General features: G+C 41.1%; 2 protein-coding genes across 5 annotated transcripts; both read left to right on the top strand.

Moving 5' to 3' along the window:
* LOC110057656 (uncharacterized) lies at positions 1-13,506 on the top strand. 3 transcript variants are annotated; one of them, XM_020764246.2, is made up of 9 exons: positions 1-86; positions 808-1,081; positions 3,878-5,923; positions 6,918-7,047; positions 8,727-8,867; positions 9,320-9,800; positions 10,681-10,881; positions 11,669-11,769; positions 12,536-13,506. In XM_020764246.2, the coding sequence occupies exons 2-9, from the start codon at positions 846-848 to the stop codon at positions 12,653-12,655; spliced, it is 3,456 nt and encodes a 1,151-aa protein (XP_020619905.2). In that variant the 5' UTR covers positions 1-86; positions 808-845; the 3' UTR covers positions 12,656-13,506. The 3 variants fall into 3 exon arrangements, with proteins under 3 accessions (XP_020619905.2, XP_020619906.2, XP_020619907.2); XM_020764247.2 differs by having other exon boundaries at positions 5-86; positions 811-1,081; XM_020764248.2 differs by having other exon boundaries at positions 11-86; positions 904-1,081.
* Positions 13,507-13,982: 476 nt separating this feature from the next.
* Positions 13,983-26,151, top strand: LOC110057658 (hsc70-interacting protein-like). Of its 2 annotated transcripts, XM_089272894.1 has the most exons (14): positions 13,983-14,185; positions 15,048-15,195; positions 16,349-16,400; positions 16,493-16,563; positions 18,094-18,160; positions 18,362-18,443; positions 18,662-18,772; positions 20,282-20,384; positions 21,419-21,498; positions 22,302-22,338; positions 23,758-23,852; positions 23,922-23,968; positions 24,871-24,932; positions 25,316-26,151. In XM_089272894.1, exons 1-14 carry the CDS (start codon positions 14,064-14,066, stop codon positions 25,508-25,510), a joined length of 1,272 nt encoding a protein of 423 aa, XP_089129020.1. In that variant the 5' UTR covers positions 13,983-14,063; the 3' UTR covers positions 25,511-26,151. The 2 variants fall into 2 exon arrangements, with proteins under 2 accessions (XP_089129020.1, XP_020619908.2); XM_020764249.2 differs by having other exon boundaries at positions 23,758-23,968.
* Positions 26,152-27,983: the final 1,832 nt, after the last annotated feature.

The raw sequence follows: 27,983 nt of genomic DNA, 5'->3' as shown, positions 1-27,983 counted from the left end.
ACCTAACGGATGACAAAAACGATGATCAACAATTGACGATGGTAGAGCTATCGCTGTACAATACTGATTTCCGTTGCAATAATAAGGTACTTTAGCGTTCTCCTTTTATGTATGGCTTTCAAAAGTGTTTTTCTGTATAATTTTGCTGCTGTAAAATGTTCAGATTACGTTTGTCACAGGTTATATTCGTAACTTTCGAATTGCCCTTATACGTGATAAAATGCGTGATCTTACCTTGATTTCGTTTGCACCGATGAAATTTAAGTTTTCGTTAATAGACCGAGTTAGCCTGGCATGTTTTCAAGAATATGATTCTTATCGTCATACAAAGTCTTATGTTAGGGAGAGCCGGACGGTGGGGGGTGCTTTATGAAAACATACTTTCTCTCAATCTCTTCGCAGAATAACGAGGGTAGCAAAGGTGAAGGAGGGGGCGGGGGGTGGTGATCCCCTTTCAAGTTCGAATTTTAACAACCACTGATTAACAACGGTTTTTCACCGATATATTCACGTATCACACATGTCTTTTAGTTACTTCTCACCTGTCACACAATTTTTTCCCCTCATTATATGTCAGATAAAAAACATACACAATCAGACATACATTTGTAAATGTGCTGCTCAAATGCCAATAATGCTTAGAACTGGGCTCAGTACTTGTGTGCTGGTATACAAGAAGCGATAAAATAGTCATCAGCAAAACAAACCAATGACTCTTAGGAAAGGAAATACAATAGTTATTCCTTCCTGTACTGGTACATTATGGCAACAAATACCTACAGTTATATTAAGTATTAATTTTTTCAGCAGGCCTAAAGTAATCTCTGGGTGATCTCACTCAGCAGATGGAAAGTAAGACCATAAAGCAAACTCCCTCAGTTGAATCTCCTGTGTTCCCTTCAGCTCATCACATGCCTTCGTCTGGTGGTCAGCCTCCTGTATCTGTTAGGAGACCCCCATCCTCTGGCCCTCCTCCTATTCCATCTAGAGTAGATCTTGGCGAGGCACCAGTGGATGCCGCCAGCTCCATTAAAAAGCCAAGCAGAGATGACTTACCAAGTAAAGGATCTCCAAAACTCAGGTATGAAGGAGTTATTATTTGTGTTAAATTCAACTTTTTTCCTATAACTTGGATTATCCCCACATCATCCTCTGAGAAGTTTAACACTTGAGGAAATGATTATGTAATATTTTTTTCCTGTCAGACTGCAGTGATTCAATTTAGTTCCTCAATCCAAAATATGCCTTTGAGAAATACCCCCTACCCCTCTTCACTGCAATTCTTGGTCTCAGGCCTGGCCTGCTTAGCCAGTGGAGCCTTGATAAGAGGGAAAGGTTGCTCTGTAGACACATGATTTAACTGGCTACATTCTTGGGCTTTCAAACAGCACATAGTTTTACTTTAGTGACACTACACTGTCAAAATGATTACAACTACTACAGACCTTCAGGAAGTGTGAAACCGGCTTCAGAGGAGAATTTTCTGTAAAGTGCTCTGTAACAAACAGTGATCCATCTACCTGCACCTCCCCTGTGTCAGACTCAAAATTTTCCTGAAAGAGGCACAAATTTAGTCCCAGATGTGCCCCATTGGACACACAAAAATCACTCTCTATCACAATCATAACTTGATGACTTTTCTTCTCTATTTATGAAAAAGTTAAAAATACGTATCAAAGAGGGAAAGATTCCTTCTTATCATAAGAGGGAAAGGTTGTTCTGTAGACACATGATTTAACTGGCTACATTCTTGGGCTTTCAAACGGCACAGAGTTTTAGCGACACTACACTGTCAAAATGATTACAACTACTACAGACCTTCAGGAAGTGTGAAACTGGCTTCTGTGGAGAATTTTCCATGAAGTGCTCTGTAACAAACAGTGATCCATCTACCTGCACATCCCCCATGTCAGACTCAAAATTTTCCTAAAAGAGGCACAAATTTAGTCCCAGATGCACCCCATTGGACACAAAAAAAATACTTTCTCTCTATTGCGATCATGACTTGATGACTTTTCTTCTCTATTTATGAAAAAGTTAAAAATATGGATCAAAGTAAGCAACGTGTGGTTGTAAAACGAATGCCATTGCATTCTGCATTTTCATAATCAGCAGTATTTTTACGGAAGTGTATGTTTTTAGATTCCATACGCTTGCTTTCTGTCTCTTCCTGCTTGCTTTCGTAAGGCAGGCATTGTTATTCAAATTAAATGCCACTTAAGAAAAAACTTAAGCCCCTGGAGGGGCAAACACAGCTCTCATTTGCAAACCTGCTAGAAGCGAGTAAACATCAAGAACAAGAAGCAGCAACTGCAATAGAGAAGGATGATGCAAAAGCGAATGAAGACAGTGAAGAATCAGCACAAGCGAAATCTGCGAAATCTAAGGAACAAAGATTTTTTGAGCCATGGCTCAAAATATATTCGTGGCTGGTCTACGGGAAAAATGGAGATTATATTATTGTTAAGTCTGCTCGGACGCTAGGAAATCAAACGGAATGAGTAAGGAAGCCCAGTGCCGCTAAATCGGCCCTCCAAGGCCCTGAGATAAGAAAGTCATTCGAGGAAGCCATTGAGAAATCGTCTAGCAGTTGATGTCCAGCACAAATTGGTCAGAGTCAATCTTGGCCCAGAGAGAGCTAAATTTAATTTTGGTGATGCCCAGGAAAAATGGCACAAAGGGAAGGACAGGCAGATCAATGAGCTCAGATTTAAGAATTAGATTTTGAGATTGCCCCCTGCTCAAAGTTAGTTATTCATGATTTGTATGTCAAAGACTGAAAGTAACTAATAATATACAAAGCTCATTTAATTGGATGTGCTATTCATAGGTACAACTCTTATAATGATGGGTGTGGGACTCACACTCTTGTGTGTGGAACTCACGCATTTTTAGCTGTGTGAGTCTCTGGACTCACTACTGCCTTTTTCTAGGTGAATCACTGAACAAAGCATATGAATGCCACTTCCAGCTAAAATTTTATGTCTGTTTTAAGTTTTCTTTGTTAAAATCTGTTGAGGTCTGTAGGTGTCTAATGGAACAGTGAAAATCTTACTCCAAGAATCTAGTCAATCGAAAAATGTGTCTTCAGAGCTAGCTTTTCCTTGTGCCAAGGCCCCGTGGGTAAGATTGACAAGTGGTTCAGGGACTAAATACTCTCCTCTCCTCACATACACACACGGTAAAGTCATTATCATTATCATTATTATTATTATTATTATTATTATTATTATTATTATTGTTATTGTTATTATTTTTATTGTTATAATAATAATAATAATAACATACTCATTATAGGCAGGCCTATTCAAATAAGTGGCCTTGTTCTAATAAGCTCCACAATTTTAACCAAGATGAGAATGATTTATTTACTACTAGCAGTAGAACCAATTCATGGACACTTGCCATCCTCTCTGTAAGTCTTGTAACACTTTGTTATGGTACTGTGCACTCTAGGTACTGAATATGCTTCTATGAAAGCTGAAGCTGAGTGCTGACCTTAAGGCCTACACTTAAACCTGTGAACAGGTTTTCTTGTGAGGTATAGGGCAACAAACTCCTAATGAGTTTCCCTTATGGTTGCTTTTGTTGTTTTTTTACTTATTCTTGTTGTGGATCTCCTCATTGTGAATCTTCAGGTGCATTTTGTAAGCAGCTTTTATGGTGAAAAGCCTTGAAAATTTTAAATTTTAAAAAATGCTAATGCAGTCTGGGGAGGAAGATCTCATGAAGACTTGTTTAAACGCACTTGGCTTCGGTCTGTTTTTTTTTTTTTCCTCTTAACTTACCTCCTATACTTCTCTAGTTAGCCTTACTTTGATGATGGAAGCAGACTTTTCCTTGTACCTACTAACAATATTTTAAAAATTTCATTCAGGCCCAAAGGGAGACCTGAAATTACCATTGTGTCAGCAAGACCGATGGATTCCGCAGGTGTTATACCTCCTCCGTCAGTCACCAGTCCACCAGCAACCGAGATACCCAAAGTCCCACAAAAGCCAAGCCGCAAACCAAAGGGCCGTGAACCGCCACCCAGACCTAAGAGCCGTCCAGTGAGTGAACTCACACTGGGAACAGATGAACAAGATGAGGGGTCAGTGGCTAAAGAAGGAGAAAGAGTTGAAGGACAGTTAGAAGGGAACACAAGAGAATCCAAGGTGCTAAAGGCACCGGTTGTTCCAACAGTTGGGCCACCAACGGCTGTTCCACTCCGTAAGGTGCCAGAGATCAAATCTAAGACTAGTGATGTCTCTGGAGAGAATTCCAACCTGAGTGTGGACGATAAATCGGAATTATCCCGCAGAGTAGAGATGGCGAAAGACGATCATGCTGTGAAGAAGCCTGTCCCCGGAAAGCCAACCGTTGTCAGAGCAAAACCTAAAGAAAGTACAGAAAATGACTCAAAACCGTCTGGTGAGGCTGAAGGGGTGAAAGAAACGAAGTTGGACAGCAATTCGGTTGCAGTTGAAGGTGTAACTATAGCGGGAAAGAGGATTAAACCCACAGTAATTATCGCTGCTCCTAAACCTGCAAAGAAGAAGGAACCAGGAACAGAGGCGCCAAAAGGAAAGGATGAAGGAAGGGAGCCCAACAACGAAAAACCAACAGCTGTTACAGGAGGAAAGCCCCCTCCTCCCGCCAAGAAACCCAAACCACCTGTCAAAGCAAAACCTTCAAGCGTGTTAGAAGCACCCAGTAAACCATCTACTGAGGAAAACAGGCCGGAGACTACAGTAGTTCCTAAACCAAGAATGAAGCCGACTGTGATAGTGGCAGCTAAACCTCCTAAGATGAACGACGCAGCGAAGCCTGACGAGGAATCTTCCAAGAGCAAGGAAGAAAGTCAAGCTCGTTTGAAACCAACTGCGACTGCTGCACCTGTGGAGGCGAAACAACAAGTGCACGACGAAGAAAAGACAGCCGCTGCCCCATCTGTGAAACCTAAGCGTGCACCCACTGTCATAAGAGCAGCACCCCGGCCTGATGTGCAGGACACTGGTGAGGAACGGAAACCACCCAAAAGGCCGCAGAGAGGACCAAGCATAAGGGCGCCTCCCCGACGACCGGTTCGTGCTCCTGCTGAGGAGAACAAGGAGCAAGAAAAACTCGCAGCGGATGGTCAAGACGAACCAGCCGCGGCTGTTTCTGAACAGGTGAAGGTACAAGAGAAGGCACCAAGGCCGCCGAGGCCTGTGAGCATACCCGGAGTTAAAGAAAACGGAACATTGAAAGATGTAAAGAAAACCAAGGAAGCAGCATCTCCAGTAGAGGAGTCGACCGCTATGACTAGAAAAGGCTCGAAGAAAAGACCTCCTCCACCCAGACCTCCCACGGTGGAACCTGTCGGAGAGAAAGTGGATTCGACTCCAGAGACACAAAATAAAACGGAAGACTTGAATGAAAAATCCAAAGCCAGAACCAGACCCCCTCCTCCCAGGCCTCCCGCAGTGGATAATTCAAGTGATAAAGAGGCATCGGCGCCAGAGATACTCGATAAGACCGCACCGCAAGACAGTGATGAAAAGTCAAAAAAGAAAAACAGACCTCCCAGGCCGGCCTCTAAGGTTTTAGATGATAAACCTTCCAAACACTTACACGGAGAAACAGAAGAAAGTCGCGCGCAAGAGAAACCTAAGCCGGTCAGACCTGCTCCAGTAGCTCCCAACGAATCAAGTGTCAATAACAGAAATGTACACGAAGCTGAGACGCGAACAGTGGCAGAGTCAACACGTGACGATCACGTGCAAGAAACGTCGCATGCACGTGACTCTGCACGAGAGGTCGCTCCTTCCACTGCTGAAATTCACGAAAAGGAAAAGAGTCAGAAGGCGTCATCGAAGGCCAAACCAAAACCAGCCAGACCTCCGTCTTCAACATCCTCGACAAAGAACAAACCACATAGACCGTCAGCGCCTGTCGTCAAGTAAGTGACATTTATGCTCTGCTGTTGTTTTCAGTGGTTTTGTTGGCATCTGGGGCCGGGTTGTTCAAAGCCTGATTAAGCTAGCCCAGGATTAACGATGATTGTGATTTCTTTTTTGTAACTTTTCGGTGAAGTTTTCTGGCTATATTGTTTGTCTTCAGCTTTAAGCTTGAGTAATCTCAAACTACACAAAACATAAGCAGCCAAAACATTTTCATACAAGAAAAATGATAAAATTTGGTTACCTTTCAATGCTGGAGTAACGTCAATCGGCTTTCTAACAACCCGGCCCGGTTCATTAGTTAAAATTGGTCACATGTTACTTCTCAACTAGAAAAATCGTCACGTGATCATTCATTCGTAGGTTGAGAAATTCTAAAATGCGTCGAGGAAGAACCGTTTCGACTCGTACTCTCAGAGGGCGTTTATTGGACAGTCTCTTGATAACCTAAGCGGGCTCCTTTTATCCAAAACAATTTCTGGTTGTAGTTCTTAAAAAGTCCAGCGGCTGTAAATCATTTGATAGTTGGTAAGAAGTGTGCACGCATGTGTAACAGCATAGCTTGTTGTTCATCAGGGTTGCCACAGGTCACGAAATGTGAGGGGGAAAAATCTTCAAGGCTAGGGGAGTGTCAGGGAATTTCATTTTGAGTCAGGGGAAAATTGACATTTAGAAGAAAAGTCAGGGAAAATTAAAATAACGTAACACGGCTGATTCAGTACCATTGAAGGCTGGAAGAAATATTTGGGATCACTGTGATCTCACTGATGTTTCACATAAATGAAGAGGGAAAATTTGTTGAAAACATATCAGTCTTAATGGATGGGTGAAAAGGACGACTGTGAGGGGAGACTAGAAGCCGATAGTAGATCTGACATTTTGTATTTATTTGGTCAGGGAAATTTTACTTTTATCAGGGAAAAGTCAAGGAATTTTGAAAAGTGATGCCTGTGACAACTTAAGTACATGCTAGTGAGACGTCTTTTTCTGCAGGGATACCAAGGAGCCAGTGGAAACGACCGCTCCAACGCAAGTGCCATCAGTCTGTGAGACGTACATTGAACCCTCTGCCGTTGCTCTGTATGATTATGAGTCTAGTGCAATAGATGACCTGTCTTTTAAGGTAAGAGACGCTTCACATGTACTTTTAAACTTTCATGCTTTGTATTCTCGGTTTTCACCAGTCATGTGATCAAAACTAACAATCGTAACCGTTCAATAAATGAATTCAAGAATCTGGCGTATGATAGATGATTGCTATATAAACAACCTCGCCAAGAATCAGGTTTCTGCTGTTTTTCATTCGCCCGTTATTCGCAGAAGTGTGTCACCCAAATTTATAGAGTTTTGTATGGAGACGCCATGTTTGTGCCCTTCGGAGGGGCACAAACATGGCGGCCGTAAAATAACAAAAACATCTGTCGTTGAGTTTTGCAATTGAAACGAAAATTTTTACTCTATAGCTCCGACACATTGAAATAAATACTTCTTCTAGTGCAAGCATCGTTTATTTAGCAAAAACTAAAGCGGTAACTCATCTTTTGGCCTACGCGACAGTCTTTTCGGGCCGCCATTTTCATGTCACACAACGCAAAAGCTTGGAGAGCTCTATTACAAAAAGAAGAACTCTTTCGAGCTAAACGATTGTCAAACGTCACGTTCCTATAGGGTCTTTTATCTGATGAAACTAAAACCGCGGAAGGAAAGATAATTTCTAATTTTGGAATATGACTACGTCATATGAAAACCAAGAATTCGTAGAGGTCTTGTAGGTTTGGGGAAGGGACAGATCGAGGACTTTCGGCGTCAGAGATTCTCAACACAACTTCCAGCTTCTGCTATGATAATGACGTTTATCTGACAATCTACAGAGTGCCACGGTAGTTTCAGAATCCGCCAGAAATTAAAAGCACTGGACAACTTGCGTGCCCAAACAGGTAAAGCACGCTGGGCTTGAATCGATCCACTTTAATAAATTAACCAGGTGGCGGGTAGATAGTTAACCTGATGGTTAGGGCGTTGCTTTCTGGGGGATTGAGCTGTCCGGATCCGATTAAAGCTGTGAACAGGCCTCGGTACACAAGGTATAGTCAGGTGAATCAAACCCTGTTCGAGCTCATTGCTGTGTTGTCCTCTATGGTAAGACACAGCTGAGCGATAAGATCTGGCCACGGGTGCGAGTACAGTCAAAACCCCCGTGTAATAATCTATATTTTTGAAGTCTGGCAAAATAGGTTCTTGTATTTTGAGGTAGTTATTGGCAATTTAGGCTAAGTAGGTTCTTACTTAGGTTCTTAATTTCTATGAAAGAGATATAATTGTAGGCTCGATTTCCGCCGCTTTCTCGAGTCCGGTCTTCGTTCCTCCCAGTCGCTGTTCGGGGTAGGAGTGCGGGCTCCTTTCCCGAACAGCGGGTGGTAATGGAGCCTAATATAGTTGTTAATTACCAGAAAATAAATAAACTTGGGTTTGGTCCTTGAATATACTGTATTTATTCCGCACAACTGTATTTATGTATTTTCTTCTGATATAAAGGTGCAATCTGAAATTAAGTTATACCTCTTGGTTAAGATGTTTATCATAATTTAACTGTAGCCCACATATAAGAACTTGCTGGATCTTGATTGGCTAAACAGGTTCTTATATTTTTGGATATTAAAATGGCAAATTTCTGCCAGCAGGTTCTTAATCCACTAGGTTCTTACACGCGGGTTTTTTACTGCAATATAAATGTGTTCAGAAGTCTTCAATGTTTTCATATTATCTTAACTTTAGTAATTTGCGATTTTTGTCCGCAAACAGGCCGGAGATGAAATAGTGCTTTTGAAGAGGATAGACGATGAATGGTATATCGGTCGCCTTGGAGACCAGGAGGGAATGTTCCCGGTCAAATTTGTTGAAATCATCGAGGATCTTCCGAAAGAAAAGGAGCCTGAAACCAAGGTATCGTTTAAAATGTACTTTTAAAAGTGTTTATTTATAGTTAATTTACCTTCAATTAATCAAAGGTGACTTCCTCATACTCTCTACTTAGGTCCCTTACTCGTTTATTACCCGCTAGAGAATAACTGCGCTTTCGGTTCAAGAAATGCCAGAGCCCGAAGTTATTATAAGCGGGCATTCTGACAAATCAAGTGAAAAACTATGATTGGTATTCGCGCGCTTGGCGTGAGGTGAATGTACGTATTTTGCTCTATTTCCCGCCATTAAGCGTAACTGCTCTACGATGGTTTTATCCTAGAGTGCAGTCACTGAAAACGTTGGCTAGCAGTCGTCAATAAGTAATGCGCTAGTCATCATTTGGTTATATTTCCGTGCTAAGTTAGTTGTTCGTAGAGTTTTCACCATTCCATTTTGACATCTTATCTTTGTAATGTTTGGTTGACTTTCTCCAGCCTGTGGTAGCGCCTGAAAGTTCTCCATTTGATGTGATGTCTTTGTACGATTTCCATGGAAACGAAGAAGATGGCGAGCTTGTATTCGCTGCAGGAGAGGCTATTCACGTGATCGAAAAAATCAATGACGATTGGCTAAGAGGTGAATACCTCGGAAGGACTGGGGCCTTTCCGTGTGGTTTCGTTGACATTAGCACAGAACTCATTGATAAATTACCTCAAAGTGAACCAAGTGAGACAGTTCCCAAAAGCAGTGAAGAAGAATCTAACGAACTGGAGCTTGACTTGTACTGCAAAGCGCTGTTCGACTTCATTAGTGATGTCCCGGATGATCTTAGTTTTCAAGCGGGAGATGTCATCAAAATCAAGAAGAAAATAAGCGAAGAGTGGTTTAAAGGCGAAATTAATGGACACGTGGGAATGTTTCCAGCCGCTTATGTGGAAATGGTCAAAGATATGCCACAGGAAGAGACTCGGCCAGGTAAATTACGAATTTTTTTTTTTCGCACAACCAGGTAACCGTAGCCTACGAATGCAGACGTATTTGAGGCTGTCGCTTGTCTCCGCCGAAACGTCTGCGTTCGTAGGCTAGGTAACACGTCAATTGACCATTTTCCTATTTTCGGTATAGGACTGGGACTAGCATGTAGTGGAGGCCAGTTCCAGTCCAATACCGAGAATACGAAAAAAAAAAAGAAGAAAACAGTAAATATAATATATCATAGAAAATTAAAGCTACCCCGAATTTGCTAGATATTTTTCCCTGACACGTTTTCCCGAAGTTAGGTGATTGTTTTGCTTAGTTCTGGTTGGTTTAAAAACTGGCCTTTACATTCCTGAGTGGGCAGTGTAAGAATGGAGTGTCTAATCGAAGGACACAACACAATAAAAACCAGCCAGGGCTTGGTTTGGTCCGTTCGACACGGGGTCCAACGAGTTAACCATATTTCGGAGGTCCTGGGTTCAAATCCTTTTTCCTGCCAATGGATGGATTTGTTTTAGGTGGTCACTACGAATTCAGTTCCTCCACGTCTTGTAAACAGTCAGCTGGTCCGCCTCCAACCAGTCGACAAGTAAACAAGTTTTCAGTTCTATTTACAATATTTGGTTATTTATTTTTATGTCCCCAATTAGCACAGCAGTGCTTAATACCATGACACTTAAATAAAGGGATCTTTAGTAGAGACTGTAGACATTGCCTTTCACATCTAGTCGCTGGGCATATAGGGGCTGTGATTCCTTTCATTTCCACTACACGGTCGTGACAGTAGAACCCCCCCCCCCACCCCCACCCCTTCCTTCCGCCCCTAGTTAGTAACTATGCTGACTGAATCATTGCTGTTTATCCTTTCTTTCCTCAGACGACACAGAGCATCGCGAGATCGAGTATGGTACCGCGCTGTACGACTTTACTGGCTCAGCTATTGACGAATTGTCATTCAAGAAAGGAGACAAAATAGAAATCACAGAAAGAGTTGGCGAAGACTGGCTAAGAGGGAAACATAATGGACGGGAGGGAATGTTACCTCGAGCTTTCGTTCAGCTTTCGAAAGTGGAACCAGGTACGAGTTCGTTCATCGGAGTTCAGTCATCTATGATCGGAATAGTGGGGTCTGTTTGGACAATTATTCGGCTGGTTTTGTCTCATGTCTTGGTTCACTGTCTATCCCCGGTGGGGCCGTTATTTTAGAGATTGATGAGTGACTTTTACTCTGTCTTGTGTCCCGTCCACACTACACCGGAGAAATTTGAAAACGCAACAATCATCGCTCATTTTGGATTTGTGTTTGAGGAAAACTCGGGCCATCACATGGTTATCGTGATGTGATCGTTTTCGAAAAGTTCCGTTTTCAAAATGTTTTTCGTCCACACGAAAACGAAAAGCCGGCGTTTTCAAAATTCTCCAGTTTGAAGAGCATTTTTAAAAATCTGCGTTTTCGTGACGGATTAGTGTGGACGGTAGGCCTAACCGTAGAAATAAAGCTTGCGTTTTCAAATTTCTCCGGCGTGGGGTGGACGGGCGTGGGGTGGACGGGCCTCGGGTGTCACCATCCCGAAATACTGCTAGATTTTCAAAGCAGCTTGCTGTTTCTCGTTGAATATGGCAGAAACGACGTCCCCTTGTTTAAATCTTCGTTTAAAGTAACTTCAAGTCATTTTGTTTCTGTCCATGGCTGAAAAAGTGCGGTGGAAAACATTATGTCCCTCAAAATACCGCAATCACAAATTACAGACGAAAATAAATTTCCACACTTTTTGATGTCTTGTCCTCCTTCATCATTACGTGTACGATTACGTGTCCTACAACAGAGAATTAATTTTACTGATTATTGTTTCTATTCCTCTTAGAGCCTGCCTTACAATCTACGATAAAAAGTAACAATCTAACAGCGAAGGCCAAGGCTTTGTTTGACTTTGATGGAGAATATGAAGACGAGCTGTCTTTCAGGGTAAGTGTACACTGTTCAGTATGGTCCGGGATTGGTACCCGCGAGAGCCCAATGGCTAGTTCGCTGGATTGTGGGTCAAGCAGTACTGGTTCGAGCCCTGGGTGGTTTCACTGCGTTAGTGCCTCTCTTTACCGTACCCAAGTGTATAAATTGGACCGCCAGTATGAGAGCAGAGACTGAGCACGAGCACGAGTTCAGTTTTCGAATTTCAAACCAGTGGCGTTTCCAGAGCCCTCGCTCTTCATGTTTGTTGTTCTTCGAGAGTAGCTCATGGGATGAGATGGGTTTGTGACGTGGTAATGTGAAGCCTGCAAACTAGAATTGAAAATCGTTCTCGCACTCTATCTCGAGCTCGTACTCAAATCTTAAGTCCCCTAATGGTACTGGCAAATCATAAGCTGTGGTTAATCTTACGATGGACTAGCATCCCGTCTAGGGGGAGTATAAAAAGCGAGAAAAGAGAGACAACAAGCCGCCAGTACAGCGCCATGCAACTTCTAACGAGTTCAAATGCCACGCCAGTCTGTCTGCGAATTTGCTTTTCGAGAATCGGACTGCTCAGTCATCAACGAATTTGTAAACTGAACACTACCAAGTAGAAATCTTACTACGTACATATCGAGGGATTGTCAGCGACGATAGAAATACTCGTAGGTCGCTTTTTCGTTCTGAAACTGGAGATAGGCGCCGACTTGATGGGCCACTAGGCTTGACTACTTATTGCAGGCTTCACCTGATTTGAACTTGCGTTTTTAATTTTTTCCAGGCTGAAGACGTCATTGTCTTGCTGGAGCGTGTCAACGATGAGTGGTTTCAAGGAGAACTAAACAAGAAAGTCGGCCGATTTCCGGCAGCGTTTGTCGAAATTCTGACACCATTACCTTGAGCTGGGTTTGAAAGAAAGAAGTAATAAACTGTTTCTAAGGTAACCTGCGTGGTCTTATTGGCGCGAGACGACGAAATCAACAAGAAGACGGAGCCAACCTCGATCCTAGGTTCTCTCTCCTTGTCATTGAGGTAAAGGAGGGAGAGCCTGGGAACGAGGTTGGACTGGAACCCCCTGATGACTTCATCATGGCTTTCACTCCTATTTTGCCATCGCGCGGGTGAAATGGCAGCTTGGACAGGTTACTTTCAAAGAAACTATTGTTCTAGGTCGGCTGGCAAGTAAAAAAAAATACAGGCGAACGGAGTCCAATTTTTTTACGCGCTCGGTATTTCGTCCTCACAGGTTAGAAAACAAAACTCCAGATTGTAATAACAAAATTCAACTAAGTGAGTTTGAATAACGTCGACATTAACTATAATTTTAGATATTTGTGCTCGCGTGGATCTCGCCACTAAGAATTATTTTTACAGTAGCTATATTGTTATTTTGCGTGAATAGCGTGAATCAGCCCCAGTTAGGCTAACAGGATCATTAATTTCGTTTCATACTCGGTGTGTATTTTTTAGCAATATTAAAACATGACGCTTCTGCGGCGACATGTCACCATTATCAAATACAATTAATTAGTATAAATACAATTTGTATTTAAGTCATTTTAAAATGAAATGAATTTTGAAATTGAGAAATAAACACCAAGTTGTGTAACAACAATATGTACTGAAGGGATACTTAACAAATTGTGATGTGTAATATTTCAAAACGTCTTTGGTATCGCTTGCGAAAACATTGGATGTAATTAGTGCAAAGGTAATTGAAAATAGAAATTTTTATTAAACTATTTTTTGTAATTTGTTCTCTTCGACCACGAGCCCTCGTTTTCTATGAGCAAATAGTCAAAGAGGCGTGGCCGAGTTGACTATCGCTCATATAAAACGAGAGAGAATAGTCTAATTGTTTGAGTAGGATTACAGCGCAAAAGCCTTTTTACAATGTTTTGTATTTTTAAGCCGCGCGCGATCGTTGTCCATCAGCGAACAAGAACGCTGAGACTGAACCAATGAGATTCGCGGATTTCATATAGAACACAGCTAAGTGGCTACTGATAACGTTGAAAGGAGGGTAAACGAACGGAAAGCCAGAACTGACTGGGGGCCGGCTTTGATAAAACTACATAAACACGTGACTGCGCAAGGGAGACCAAGCGTTCCGCAATTCCGTCACTCACTTCTTTCACCATGCACCATGTGGCGTGCCCCCGACCGACCCCAGACCTCCTTGAGTCAATCTTCTTTCTCGGCCGTTTGCGCGAGGAAGACTAGGTCAAAGAGGTGTAACGCGAAGGATTGTGGTCATTCGAACTAAAAGTGTGTTTTGTGGTACAGTGCAGGCTGCCCAGGGGAGAAAAATGGCCGCAAAATTTGATAATTTGCAGCTCGCTTTGCTCAAGCAATTCGTGGACTTATGTAAAGAAAAACCACATCTGCTTCATGCTCCACAACTGAAGTTTTTTAAGGACTGGCTTGTAAGGTAAGCTAGATTTTAGAGCTGTCACGGTAAGCAAACTCCTCAGCTCACGTGCGAAATGTGTACATTTTTAAAACAACGATATTTGTAACATTTACCTTAAATCTCTCTCTGTTGTAAATTTCAGAATCAGATAAATAAATTCTATTGCAGCAGCTTTTTGTATTTTGTGTTTTACCTTGAAGATCATAATCTGGTCACACGATCGACATTTTTAGCTATTTATGAAATGCAATCAAATTTCACTTTTTAGTCCAGAAATACCGAATTTTTCTCTTCACCTCGTGTAGATTGTTTCGTTACAATGCAATGCTTGTTTTGTTTTGTTTGGACGATTTCTTTTGTGGTTTTGCAAAATATTCTTCGATCCTGCTAGTTGTGTCAAGTTTGTTCATGAAAGCTTCCATCAAGTTTCGTTTCCCAGATACGGAAGTAGAACAGAGTAGAAGGAGAGTTCAGTAATATCCCTTTAGTTGTTATGGTCATTAAAATTCCACTGTCTGTTTGTCATATATTTTCTTGGTAAAAAGACATTGTGACTGGGTTATATCTCATGTCTGAGGATGAGGATAGTTTCACAGTTCAGCGCATGTGCAAGCTGTGTTGCGATCATGAACTACTTTTTTTCACTTTCTTACCAAACCATGTGTACATCAGCAATCACAGGCTATAATTTGATCAAGGAGAATGACTGATGGTCAAATTTTACCTATGCATAAAATCCACTCATATCTGATTGGTTCACAAACAATGCATTGAGTGGTGCATGAGAGATCAGTGGAACAAACAGAATTCTTATGTGGTCAAACATGGTCTCTCAAGTTTGATATATTACATAATAATCTTTCAATAACTTGGCTTAAAGCATAGGTGCGATGATCCCTCCACCACCAGAGGAACCAAAAGAACCGGAGCCAACTCCAAAACCAGCTGAAGAACCAAAAACAGCTGAAGAACCAAAAACAGAGGAACATAAGGAGCCTACACCTGAACCTACACCCAAACCACCAGAGGTAGGCAGACACTTTTAACGCCACTTTTCTTTTGTAAGAAACATTTAGAGTGGGTGGGGTTTGATCTTCCTACTTTCTGTAATGTGTAGTTCCATAAAATATCCATACCTCGCCCACAGAAGTAATTTTCCCAAGGACCCTCCACTCCTCTGGAAATTTCAATTAAGCTTCATACATTCCTTTCAATTGTTTGGTCTTACAGAACCTCCCAGTCCCCCCAGGAAATACTAATCCCTTCTGTGGAGGGAGTATGGATATTTGCTGGAACTGTACAATCTTTGGGTGTTTTCCATTAAGCCAAATATTCCGGAAATTTTGGTCAGAAGTCAAATGGAAAGGTCCATTTGGGTTCCTTCCAACTGGGATATTCGGGACTCCTCTGGAGGTAGTCTACTTTGACCAGTTGGACTGGTCTGACCGAAATTTGCCCTTCCATTTTGACAAACCAGTTCATTGCCATACTTCTCTTCACTTATGTAGGGGATTCAGAGAAGGAATAAGAAATGGTAAGAGCCGTTCCTCTTGGATGGCCTGGTTTGATTGGAAAATGTAGTTCCCTTTTCCTTGGGTATTCCCACTGGTCTCTGAGCAGTCTATCTGGTGTATAATGGCAAACACCCTTTGTTTCTGCCTGTTTTTTGTCTCCTTTCTCAATGGTTTCTAGTAGATTCTCCTTTGCTGCTGTATAATATATTACACAACTTTTTTTCTTTCTTTCCCATGAATTGATACAGTCATGTAGATTATACACTACCTTCCATTTTATGTACCTATGTTATGCGAACAGTTGAGTGAGTTTAGCAGAACTTGGATTCTCCCAGACTATCTCTCTATACTTTTGTTAGGGTATACTGTTGGTGTCCATGTGTCTCAGGAGACAATTGAACTCTATGCCATGATTTAGTTTGTGGCTGAGTTGCAGCACCTGCTGTGGCTGTACAAGCCAATTATTCTTGATGTACATGCATGTATATGTAAATAAATGCTCATGCATGCTTCTATTACTTAATGTTAAAAATTGTTGAGAATTTCATGATTGTGTGGTTTCCAGCAAGAAACTTATCCCTCTCTCTAATAAGTGCCTCCTTTTGAGTGCCGTTTTTTAATAAGTGCCCCTATTACAACAAGCGCCCTTCTTCTTGGGTTTTTTCAGGAGGCAGCACCAGAGGAGCCTGTGGACAGTGAAAGTGAGGAGAGCGATGTTGGTGAGTACATTACTTTAATTTGTAACATTTGTAGCTGTTTTTTGAAATTCTCGGGTTTAATACTATGTTTAATTTTCTTGAAATCTGAACAGATATTGACCGAGAAGGATGTATTGAACCAGACAATGATGAACCTCAGGAAATGGGAGACTCGAGCATCGAGGTAGGACTTCTCTTTACATGATGAAACTATGAGATGTGGAGGTGAATTAATCAACATGACACGAGCGTGGGGCAAAGAAAAATTCTGAGTCCCCGACGAGAATCAAGCCCATGACCTCCTGAACACCGGGCGGGCGCTCTATCCACTGAGCTACAAGAACTCATGGAGAGCAACGTCATTTAACTGAGTTCATATATGATAGGCTTCCTGCATACTGCTAGGATCAATGCCTATCAAAGTTATCGTGAGTAGTGATAAATTAATAAAGATGGTGAATTTTAAGCTCGGTAATTAAATGTGAAGGTGAATTAATCAACATGTCACAAGTGTGGGACAAAGAAAAATTCTGAGTCCCCAACAGGAATCGAACCCATGACCTCCCGAACAGCGGGCGGGTGCTCTATCCACTGAGCTAAGAGAACTCATGGAGAGCAAGGTCATTTAACTGAGTTCATATATGGCAGGCGTCCTGCATACTGACCTTGCTCTCCATGAGTTCTCGTAGCTCAGTGGATAGAGCAGCCGCCCGCTGTTCAGGAGGTCATGGTTTCGATTCCTGTCGGGGACTCAGAATTTTTCTTTGTCCCACGCTCGTGTCATGTTGATTAATTCACCTTCACATTTCATTACCAAGCTTAAAATTTACCATCTTTATTAATTTATCACTACTCAAGATGACTTCGATAGGCATTGATCCTAGCAGTATGCAGGATGCCTGTCATATATGAACTCAGTTAAATGACCTTGCTCTCCATGAGTTCTCGTAGCTCAGTGGATAGAGCGCCCGCCTGGTGTTCGGGAGGTCATGGGTTCGATTCCTGTCGGGGACTCAGAATTTTTCTTTGTCCCACGCTCGTGTCATGTTGATTAATTCACCTTCACATTTCATTACTGAGCTTAAAATTCACCATCTTTATTAACTTATGATGAAACTATTTGTCAAATAAATAAATTTATTAATTAGTAATAGTAATTGGACTGGGGGAGTACAATTCAGGAAGTTTTGAGTAATTTAATTGGACAAATGTGCAGTATGAGCCTGATTTGAAATTACTACCATGATCTCTCCCTGAATATTGTACAACATGAGGTCCAGTTACTTATAGTTAATTGTATCAATAACAAAATTCAAGATTAAAAATTCTGTAGTGTTTTCTATAATATTTGTGAAAACTGTAGGGAACATTTGAAGGAAGCCATTAAAGCTCATGTTGTTGACATGTTATGGTTTAGGTATCCAAGTAGAGGTATCCAATTATGAAAAGTGGAAGTCGGATACCTTTAATTGAACACCCACATGAATGAGCAAGGATTGCGTGCATGCATGCAGTTAAGAAGTTAGCTTCATCAACTGAAGTTTTCAAATTTTTCGTGTTTCATTGCCAATTTCTACAACATTATTACTCGCAATTTTGATTTAGATCTTAGAATCATCTCAAGTTTAAGGATTTTGTTGATTTTCCAACCTGCTGCAAATATACAAAATCTCATCTTCAATAGCTAAAGTGATCACCTGGGTTGTCTTTAAAGGTTACAGATGAAATGATGGATGAGTCCTCTGACAAGAGAATGCAGGCCACAATGGCTATGAATGAAGGTTTGTACAGCGTACATTGTATTTAGTTTTGTTTGAAATTAGTTATTTTCCATGTATGGTGGCAACTACAGTTGCACATTTTGCATGCACTTGTTTTGCAACAGTGATTATGCTATAAAATTATACTATAAAAGTGTTGCCAGCATGCAATGAGTTCAGTTGATTTCTAAGTAAATGTTCATTTGTTTATTGCTTCAACAGAAAACTATGATGAGGCTATAAAACTTTTTACAGAAGCTATTTTTAAAAATCCATCAGCCAACATGTATGCTAAACGTGCAAGGTATTTGACTGATATTTTTTGTCGTATTCTGTTGTTGTGGTTTACGTAGTTACTTCAAGACCATATTTTCCTTCTTGACTTCATTGCACATACAGTTCTGTAGATGCCAAGTTTATAACTCTTTTAAATTACTTGGTTTTCAAATCAACGATGATGAGAAAAGTATTTTTTAAAACAATTTACCACTGATCTTAAGTATTTGTTGGCAATCTTTGCAGCTGTTTCATTCGCATGAAGAAGCCAAATGCAGCCATCAGAGACTGTGACGAGGCTATAAAGATCAATCCAGACTCAGCCCAGCCATACAAGTGGAGAGGGCGGGCTCATAGGTTGGTATACAATTAAAATTGATTCTGGTTTCTCTTTAGTTTTCAAAATCTGTGCATTGGATTTGGTAGCCAGGGAATTTATTTGACTGATTAGTAGATGGTGTTTCAATTGTTAGTGGGTTTTTTTTTTTTTTTTTTGTCAGCTTTAGGATCCATTCTTGCCTAGTGTGCTTTGCAGCCATTTGTTTTAGTTTTTCTGTGAGCATAATTTAATGTATGCTCTTATTGGTTTGAATTGAATATTCATTAGCCAGTGTTGAAGCCAAATATTATGTGTCAAGAGACCATTTTCATACATGAAACATAAGGGCAAAATTATGGTGGCCCACAACTGTCACGGCAAAACAAAAAGTCACAGCACTACAAACGTAACTCATGGCAAGATAATGTTATCTGACGGCAAAACAAAATTAACTCACGGCAGTACACCATTAATTCACGGCAAAACGAAATTAACTCACGGCAGAACACCATTAATTCATGGCAAAACGAAATTAACTCACGGCAGAACACCATCAATTCACGCCAAAACAAAGAAAACGAGTTGGTCAGCGGTTGGTCAGCGGTTGTTATTTGCTTTTCAAATGGTATGTCCTGTAACAGTAACACACTGCTCGCTCGGAAACCGCCATATTTAGTGCAGTGTTCCTTATCTCAAGCTCATGATGTTTTGCAGCGCTTGTGGTTCGTTAGTCGATCAAAATGCCAACTTTTGCAAAGACTGTGGTAAAGGTACATTTTTAATCTGAAGTATTCGTATTGGCATCTTTTTTAGTTCCCAATAACGATAGGCACGTGAGAAGACACTGCTCGGTCAGTAATCCAAGAAATATATTAGATTTTGACCGTCTAACACAGCAACGGGTTCACGGAGTGCTATGACGTAAGCAGTGTCTTCTCACGTGCCTATCGTCATTCGGAACTAAAAGAGATGCAAATACGAATACTTTAGATTAAGAAACGTACCTTTACCACAGTCTTTGCAAAAGTTGGCATTTTGATTGACTAACGAACCACAAGAGCTGCAAAACATCATGAGCTTGAGATAAGGAACACTGCACTAAAAATGGCGGTTTCCGAGCGAGCGGTGTGTTACTGTTACACGACATACCATTGAAAAGCAAATAACAACCGCTGACCAACTCGCTTTCTTTGTTTTGCCGTGAGTTAACTTTGTTTTGCCATGAATTAGGGGTGATCTGCTGTGAGTTAATTTCATTTTGCTGTGAATTAATGGTGTACTGCCGTGAGTTAATTTTGTTTTGCCGTCAGATAACGTTATCTTGCCGTGAGTTAGGTTTGTAGTGCTGTGACTTTTTGTTTTGTCGTGACAGTTGTGGGCCACCGTACAAAATGTATTCATGATTGATTTTGCCCTGAATGAAACTGACTTTGTAATGGTACCTTAACTTTCTTGTTTGATCGACATCGTGGATGAAACCCTACTAGTGTGTGGTCAGTCAAATGAACATTACTTGGCTGAACTTTCGTAAATGTTTGTTTTGGAAGACTTTTAGGTCATTGGGAAGAGGCAATGAAGGATCTCAGCATGGCTTGCAAACTGGATTACGATGATGATGCTAATGAGTGGCTCAAGGAAGTCAAACCCAAGGTAAAGGGCTGTCAGATGTTTTCTAGCAGTTTTTGAAACAAATATAGTTTACTAATGCTTATGTAGCATTTTAGGTCTACGATGCATGTGCAAAGGTATTTAAACAATACAATGTGTGTTTGCATTTTGTTTTTACTTACCGAGTCTTGTACTTCATTGATTTCCATTATAGAGTTCATAGCTAAAGGTTATTGCATATTTCCTACTGCACCTATGCTGCAGAGTTCCCATTTGTTTTGATAGTTAAGGGTCCTTGGGACCCCAGTTCCAAAGAGTTGGGGGTTCCTTTTGCTTTTCAAGGGTCCTTTGCCTGTTTACTAAAATTTCTGGAACTTTTTTCGTGCATCCCAAGGACACACTTTGCCAAAAAACTGTGCATCCTTAGAATCAGTTTTTTGCACATATAAGACGCACACCTGTGTGTTAATGGGAACTCTGATACCACAGGGAGTACCAAAGAAATTCAAAAGCTTAATCTGCCTTGAGAAACCTGCATGATTATTGATAAATGAAAATGCTGAAAGTTTTCAATTTCATTAGCCTGCAGAACAGGCAGATTAGCAGGACAGAGAGTGAAACGTGTCTCTCGCGCTCCATGCTTATGTATCGCACCTCTGGCTCGCTGCCCCGCTAATCCGCCTGTTCTGCAGGCTACATTTCATGAGCTCAGTAGGGTTTAGAGCCAAGGTGCAGAGAAAACTTCCCAGTAATTCACAGTTACAGTGACCCAGCTGACCCCAAGTCTCTTCGACTCTGTGGTTAGAGTTTCTGCCCAGTATCTAGGAGGTCATAGGTTCAAATCCCACTGGTGACTCAGAATTTATTTGTGTCCCATGCTTGTAACATTATTCCATGTTTACCATTCCAAAATCCTAAAATCTTAACATTATAAAAGGTGCAAAAGTTTTGGAAACTGAAGAATATATTCTGAAAGATCTTCTTTCATTAATTTGGAAAATGAAACATAAAAGAGTGGAGTTCAAAAACTGTCAGGTACAGTTATAAATAATAATGTACTCTTTTTCATTTCTTAGGCACAACTCCTTGCTGAGCACCATAGAAAATATGAAAGAAAACGACAAGAGAAGGCTGAAAAAGAAAAAATGGATAAAATGTAATTGTATAGAATAAAAATGTTCATAATTTGATATTACTGTAAATTCTGCTATGTGGGGGTGCATTTTGTGTTCACAATATACATAATAGTAGTTTATCATGATCCAGAAAATTCACAGTAAAACAATAAAATTAATAATGTTGTGGTTAATTATTCATGAAGTTTAGGAAGTGAAAACAATTTAATGATTCACTTTTCCTTCACACAACGATCAGAAAGAACTTGGCTACAGGTTAGATACCAAAAAGTGCTTGTCTAAAGTGTTTTAAAGGTAGCAAAGCTTCTACAGAAACAAAGCTTGCCTACAAAATGGTTACATGTGTTGTTTACTGTCTATGAACACCTTCTTTTTATGCCAATGGGCACATTTTAATCTTAGCGATTAAGCTCTGTGACTTTAATTTTCATTCAACTGTAGCTACACATTGTTTCCAGGCAACCAGAAATGTGCTTGCATGTTCCTGGGGCAATTTCATGTCAAAGATTTTGTTGGAATCACTTTTCCGGACAAAGGTTTTGGCACACCCTGTGTAATGCTGTACCATAAAGATGAAATTTATGACCATGTACTTTACCATTTTGACCAGCTGAAAAGAACTTTTTTTCCATTCAGTCGGCATTTGATACATCACAACTGGCCTATCAGTAAAAATTGAGTTATTTCTTGGAAATCAATAATTTGGTGAATTTAACCAAACAAATGATGTCTTCAAGTGTTAAAAAAATATTCAGTTCATGATAATAATTAAATGTGTTCCTTTATAACAATGACATGTCTAATCTTTTCATTGATTAATTAGAAACAAGGTAAAAGAAGCACAAGAAAAAGCAAAAAAGGTAAGAGAACCGAAGCCTGCTAGCTCCGGGTGATTTTCCCGGGGGGAGACTGCCATGTGAAAAGGCCGGGGAAGCTTGTCATTCAACTTAGAGATGTGAATCATGGAGTTGGTCACACTTGGGTTGTTCAGGAAGAAATGCCACTATTTTTAGCCCTCAAAGTATCTTTTAGGGTTGCACTCACGGAAATAATAAAAATAGAAAACTGTTATGTATGTTTGAAAGTGGTACCTTTTAGGGTCAAATAAATCTCAAGCCATGCCAGATTGGTCTCGGTTAAGGGTTTAAAGGAGCTATGTCACGATTTGCGCATCTTGAAAAGTTTAGTTTAAGTTTTTTGAAGTTTGTCATTGGTAATCTATTTTAATCTTCTCCATCCTTAACCAACCTTGTTTTTTATGGTTTGATATTAACTCTTTTAATTAGTATTTTTCTATCTTAGTTAACCTAGTATTTTTAGGTTTCATTCAATTAAAACGTAATTTTGTATGTAGCACAAAATATTGCCACTGAGCTCCTTTAATTTAAATTTTACGACATGCGCACAAGGAAGTTCCTCTGGGGGTAATTCCAAATGAATTCGTGGTCTTCAAAAAACAAATATGCTGCATGTAATGTCACAGCATCAAAAACAATGAATCACAAGGTCATACACTGTAGCTGGTAACAGGCAAACTGAGGCACTTTGTAACCTCAGTCATATTTTTCGTGGTCATCATAAGCATGCTTTATACCTAGGAAGAAAATTTAACCATGGTCATAATTTTTTCATGACATTGCCTCAGTCTGGTTATGGCCCTGAATTATGAAATCGTGATCTCAATTTTTTTTCCTAGTTTTTCATTTGTTCATAAACATTTTCCTGGTTCAGGATTTTAACAAATTGATGTCAGCTTTTCATTCGTCTGTCGCATTATTGACAATAAATTTCGTCATAACATTGTCAAAGTAACTGTGGACCCACAAGGAGATAGCCGAGTGGATGCGCAGACTACTTTGACAATGTTATGACGAAATTCATTGTCAATAACAGGACAGACGCATGAAAAACTAATGTCAAGTTGTTTCTTATGAAAGCAAATTGTCAAATTGTCCGCTCTCGCTCATTGACGCATTGCATGAATTATAAAATCATGTGTCTGTCCGCTTATTGACCATGAAAATTAGCCAATGAGCGCACGAGAATTTCTGCATATATCGTAAAAGTCAGTTTTGTCTTCAAGTATTGTAGCTTATTATTCTAAGGGTAGAAAAGTGATGTTGCTAAATAACTCTTCTTGTTAGCAGAATTGTTGAGTTGAAAATGTACCCTTTTAAATTTTGCCCTATCCCGTAAAATCTAGACCAAAACTCCTTTTGGTCTAACAGCCCACAGCATCACCAGTTGTTTGATTCAAGCTTCTTGTGTCTCTTTTACAGGAAGAGGAAGAGAGAAAAAAACGTCAAGAAGAGACGGCTGGAAGTTACCGTGGAGGCTTTTCCGGAGGCTTTTCCGGGGCTGGCGGATTCCCTGGAGGTGCTGGGGGATTCCCTGGGGGATTCCCTGGGGGGTTCCCTGGGGGATTCCCTGGGGGATTCCCTGGTGCTGGAGGGACAGGAGGCGGAGGATTCACAGGAGCAGCTACTGCAGGTATTTCTCAGCCCTTTGACAACTAAACTCGGTTTTGAGAGTTATGTTTAGCTTATTGTTAATATTTTCGAGAAGATCAGCAAGGCTTGATCAACAGTTGTGAATTAAGTTTGTCAAATCAGTACTCATCAAATAACAGCAACACGTCAGTCAGAAATTAGACTTTCTAAAAGTCCTTTCCAATAATTCTTCCCTGGCAAAGGTCGACTTGTGTCAAGTCTAATCAGAAATGTGAGAGTGGCTAACTGTGGCGAGGTTGGCAATGGTAACAATTCAGTCAGGTTGTTATGTGGCTGGCACAGGTTGCAAATCGTCTCCTCTGATGGCGTTCATGTAATAATGCCCCAAGTTACATAGCTGTAAAAGTTTTACACGTTCGACGCTCGCGCTTTTGATTTTGACTCTTTCAAAATTTGGAGAAAAACCATAGTTGTATCATTTAGTTTTGATTAAATTTAAGTGAGTTCTTAATCCACATTTAAACGTTTTCACGATTTTGAGACAATACTGACCTACTCTGGTAATACCTGTTTTGGGCCGCAGCGACTCGCTTCTGGTAAGAGGTTCCGGAGAAGCTCATTAAATACATATACGACTTTATTCCAACTGAGTTCGTACATTGTACAAAACTGTACCCTACCTTGGAGGGCAGCTTTTGCAACTAGCTTATAAAGTTTAATGCATAAGCTTATATGCTAACTGAAGGCAAGCCTAGGATTCTTGCCACAGAGAACTGACCAGGCGCTCTAAACAAGGAAGTGCATGTACCCTGATGGTTAGTGCACTGAACACCGGATCGAGTGGTCCTGACACAGACCTTATCTTACCTTACTGTAGTTAGCTGACTAGATATTCTATTGCCCTCTTTCTGTTGTACTGATTGTTGATTGTCGTTACTGTAGGTGGCCAAACACCAAACTTGCACGATCTTCTTAGCGATCCAGAGTTATTGGCCGCATTTCAGGTTGGTTTTGTAGTCCTTTCAGTCCCTGGCTCAAAATATTAAATTTCCATACTGTTTCTCGCACACTTCTTTTAAGGCGTGTTTTGAGATTCTTCTGGAATCTACTGAGGCACACGCATGTGGTCCCTCTCGAGGTTCGTGTCGTTCACGCGCGAAGGCGAGAGAAGATGAAATATTCTTTCGCTGCACGTATCTCGTCCCTCTCCCTGACCTTAAGTTCTACCATATTACTGTGGTAGCCTGCGAACAAGCTCTTGGCGAGCGCGAAAAAAGACGGGACGGGTTTCGCTCGCCTAAATATTTTTCCGCCCTCGCCGAGAGCTCGTTCGCCGGGAGCCTGTTCTTAAGCTATGCTGAACAAGACATTGTTCTGCTAATTTCAGGACCAAGAGGTGATGCAAGCCTTTCAAGACGTGAGTCAGAATCCCCAGAACATCTCAAAATACGACCACATCCCTAAAGTGAAAATGATCATCGATAAACTGGCCAAGAAGTTCGGACCCGCGGGAGAAGGCCCGCCGCCCGATAGTGGGTTTCCTGGCGGCATGCCATTTGGAAACATGTTCGGCGGCCAGTAACATTGGTGTTGCTGTAGCTTCGTGAGTTTGGGCGACAGGACAAGTGGAAGTCTTCTTTTTTAGGATTTAAAAAAAAAAGATTTGAGATTTTCATAAATGGGACGAGTAAACTGTTTGTGGATGTTAACTGTCTGACGTATCTTAGATAAGCAGAACTCAGGACTCGAGCGTTTAGCCAGAATATGAAGCTAAGGCTGACGTTATTTCAGCAGACAGTCAATGTGAAAACTTACAAAGTTTATCCAGTTCTGCTGAAATATGAAATGACGAATTGATTTTAGTTATGTTAAAAGTTCTTTACAGGTGAAATTCGGTAAGGTGCATGTTTGTGTTTAAATGCCTATTCGCACTTGAAGTTTTTACGTGTTTAAAACAACGGCGAAGAAGAAACGTTTTGACCACTTTAAGAGTTAAGTGTGAACCGAGACAGAAGAGCATAGAAGAAGCTGAACTGAACGTGAAGAATCTAACACTGTTAACGAATGTGTTGCTGCAATAAATAAGTAGCTTTCCGGCATTAATCATATTATGCTTAAGTTGCGTTGCGTGAATTTTGTGAATTGTGTTGCCTTTAGAAAATAGCCGAAAGATAAAACGCGCGCTGATTGGTTTAAAATAAAATTAGATTATTCGCTCGAGAATTCTATCGCATGTTACTTGACGAGGTCGCAGCCCTTCACCTTCACCCTGCACCATCTTGACGCCTCTTGCCCAGACTCCCGCTGGATCGCTTTGCTCCTTCCAGAGGTTCACCTTCTCATGGCAGTTCTGTCCGGGAATTCTGCCGCTTTATTAAATCCTGCCTCACAGCTGGACTAGCTCTCATATAAATTCGGCTCGGTTCATACTAATTGCTCGTAATTTTTGCCGTGGATCGGGAAGGTGGGCCAGGAAAACCTTTGGCAGGGGAAAGCTCTCGGGCGAAGATTAAGCTGAATTCCGTCAACCTTGGTGTACTAAAGCTGTCAGCGCGGGATTCGACGGCCCGCGGGTTTGAAGGCCAGTGCTTGACCACTCGACTACGTCATATCGGGTTAGAGCCGTGTACGTGTTCTGTTTCAAAATATTGCTGTTTGAATGAGACATAGTTTGAATTCTTAGTAAGTCGCTGAAACTAAATAACTCTACGGAAGCTGGTGTGAATTGCAATTTTCTTGAAGTGGTATTTCATTCAAGGGCTCATCTGGAGAAAAAAATTCTCAGCTTTTAATTTTGCCCCTGGTAGAAATTCGATGGCATTGTAGGTGCTAATGACAATAACGTAACGTTTTTCCGATCGTGAGAAATTTTCCCCCGATAGCCTCAGTTAGCAGCAGTCAAGTTATATTCAACGCCAGTGTTGTATGATATGCACAGTTAATTCGACGGGACAAATATGATGCCAAGTGCCCCGGAAATCATAACAAGTTCACCAGAATCATCTTGGCCCAAAAACTCAAGACGTGCAAGTTTTTCAGGCGTACAATGCAACCCTCCTTCGGGAGCGCGTTTCACTTCCATTCAGGTTCATTCTCTGCCTGTAGTCACTGTGCGACGCTCCAGCGTATTCCACACCCAAATTCAGGCCTCGGAACTAAAACAGGCTCGTTCAGACACGATTTTGGAGCGGGAACAGCATCGGTCAGCACTGTTCCCCAGGAGATCGATAACTCCGCGCGAAGAATACTTGGGTTACAAGCACGTCGCTCTCTCGCTTTCCTCATGAGGGAGGTGCATTCGTAACCTACCCCTCACAGGTCAGTCGGCTTCCGCCATCCACGCACGTGTTGTTGGTCACGTGACATGGATTTTCCAAGTCGCGTACTCTGCGTAAAAACTCGTCTCCAGTGCCTCCCGTCCCTCTTCGCCGCGCGGTAGGGCCTTGGCACGAGGAAAGGTGGCTCTGGAGATGCGTGTTTGGTTGCCTTGTACTAAGACTCTCATTAAATCAAAGCTAATCAAAGCTGATTTCATTTCCGAAAATATCCACCGGGCTGGTTTTTGCCACTGGTCTATCTCTAGCTAAAACCATTCGATTGGAGCTCAAACAAACGTTAATTAAGACAAATTTTAACGACGGTACTTTTTATACGTTAATACAAGTAAAATTTTGGCGAGCTGCTGTAATCGCAAGCTCGTAGGTACAGATCAACTAAGGAAACGGGAAGGAAGACAGCGTTAAATTAGTGAAAATCTTAGTCCAAGAATCTAGCCAATCAAATCGTCTTTCTTAAAAGCCACCTTTTTCTCGTGCCAAGGCCACCCCGGCTAAGAGAGACAGTCTCGGATCTGGGGACGGTGCATTTTTGAGGCTTTTACAAGTTGATCATTGTGGAACTGGAACTAAAGTTTATTAGGGGGTTTCTTTGGTGATTAAGTCCCTCAGTCAGGATCAAAACTATACAGTAATCAAACTTTTTGGTCAAAGAAATATTAATTGATGTCAACTCCAGAATCCCTATGACCTTATGCGCAGAGTAACTACAAATCTGGA

The sequence above is a fragment of the Orbicella faveolata genome, unplaced genomic scaffold, assembly GCF_042242905.1.
Source record: "Orbicella faveolata isolate gen_17 unplaced genomic scaffold, um_ofav_v1 contig_35, whole genome shotgun sequence".
Taxonomy (NCBI): domain Eukaryota; kingdom Metazoa; phylum Cnidaria; class Anthozoa; order Scleractinia; family Merulinidae; genus Orbicella; species Orbicella faveolata.
Note: the sequence above shows the minus strand (reverse complement) of the source record. Positions and strands in the feature narration are given on the sequence as shown.

What these genes read in the sequence shown, in the direction of transcription:
- LOC110057656 (XM_020764246.2), top strand. Translation starts at nt 846, where the DNA reads ATGGAAAGTAAGACCATAAAGCAAACTCCCTCAGTTGAATCTCCTGTG. An exon ending in AAAGGATCTCCAAAACTCAG is followed by an intron (nt 1,082 to 3,877) that starts GTATGAAGGAGT and finishes AATTTCATTCAG; the next exon opens with GCCCAAAGGGAGACCTGAAA. An exon ending in ACAGGAAGAGACTCGGCCAG is followed by an intron (nt 9,801 to 10,680) that starts GTAAATTACGAA and finishes TTCTTTCCTCAG; the next exon opens with ACGACACAGAGCATCGCGAG.
- LOC110057658 (XM_020764249.2), top strand. Translation starts at nt 14,064, where the DNA reads ATGGCCGCAAAATTTGATAATTTGCAGCTCGCTTTGCTCAAGCAATTC. An exon ending in TTTAAGGACTGGCTTGTAAG is followed by an intron (nt 14,186 to 15,047) that starts GTAAGCTAGATT and finishes CTTGGCTTAAAG; the next exon opens with CATAGGTGCGATGATCCCTC. An exon ending in CACAATGGCTATGAATGAAG is followed by an intron (nt 18,161 to 18,361) that starts GTTTGTACAGCG and finishes TTGCTTCAACAG; the next exon opens with AAAACTATGATGAGGCTATA.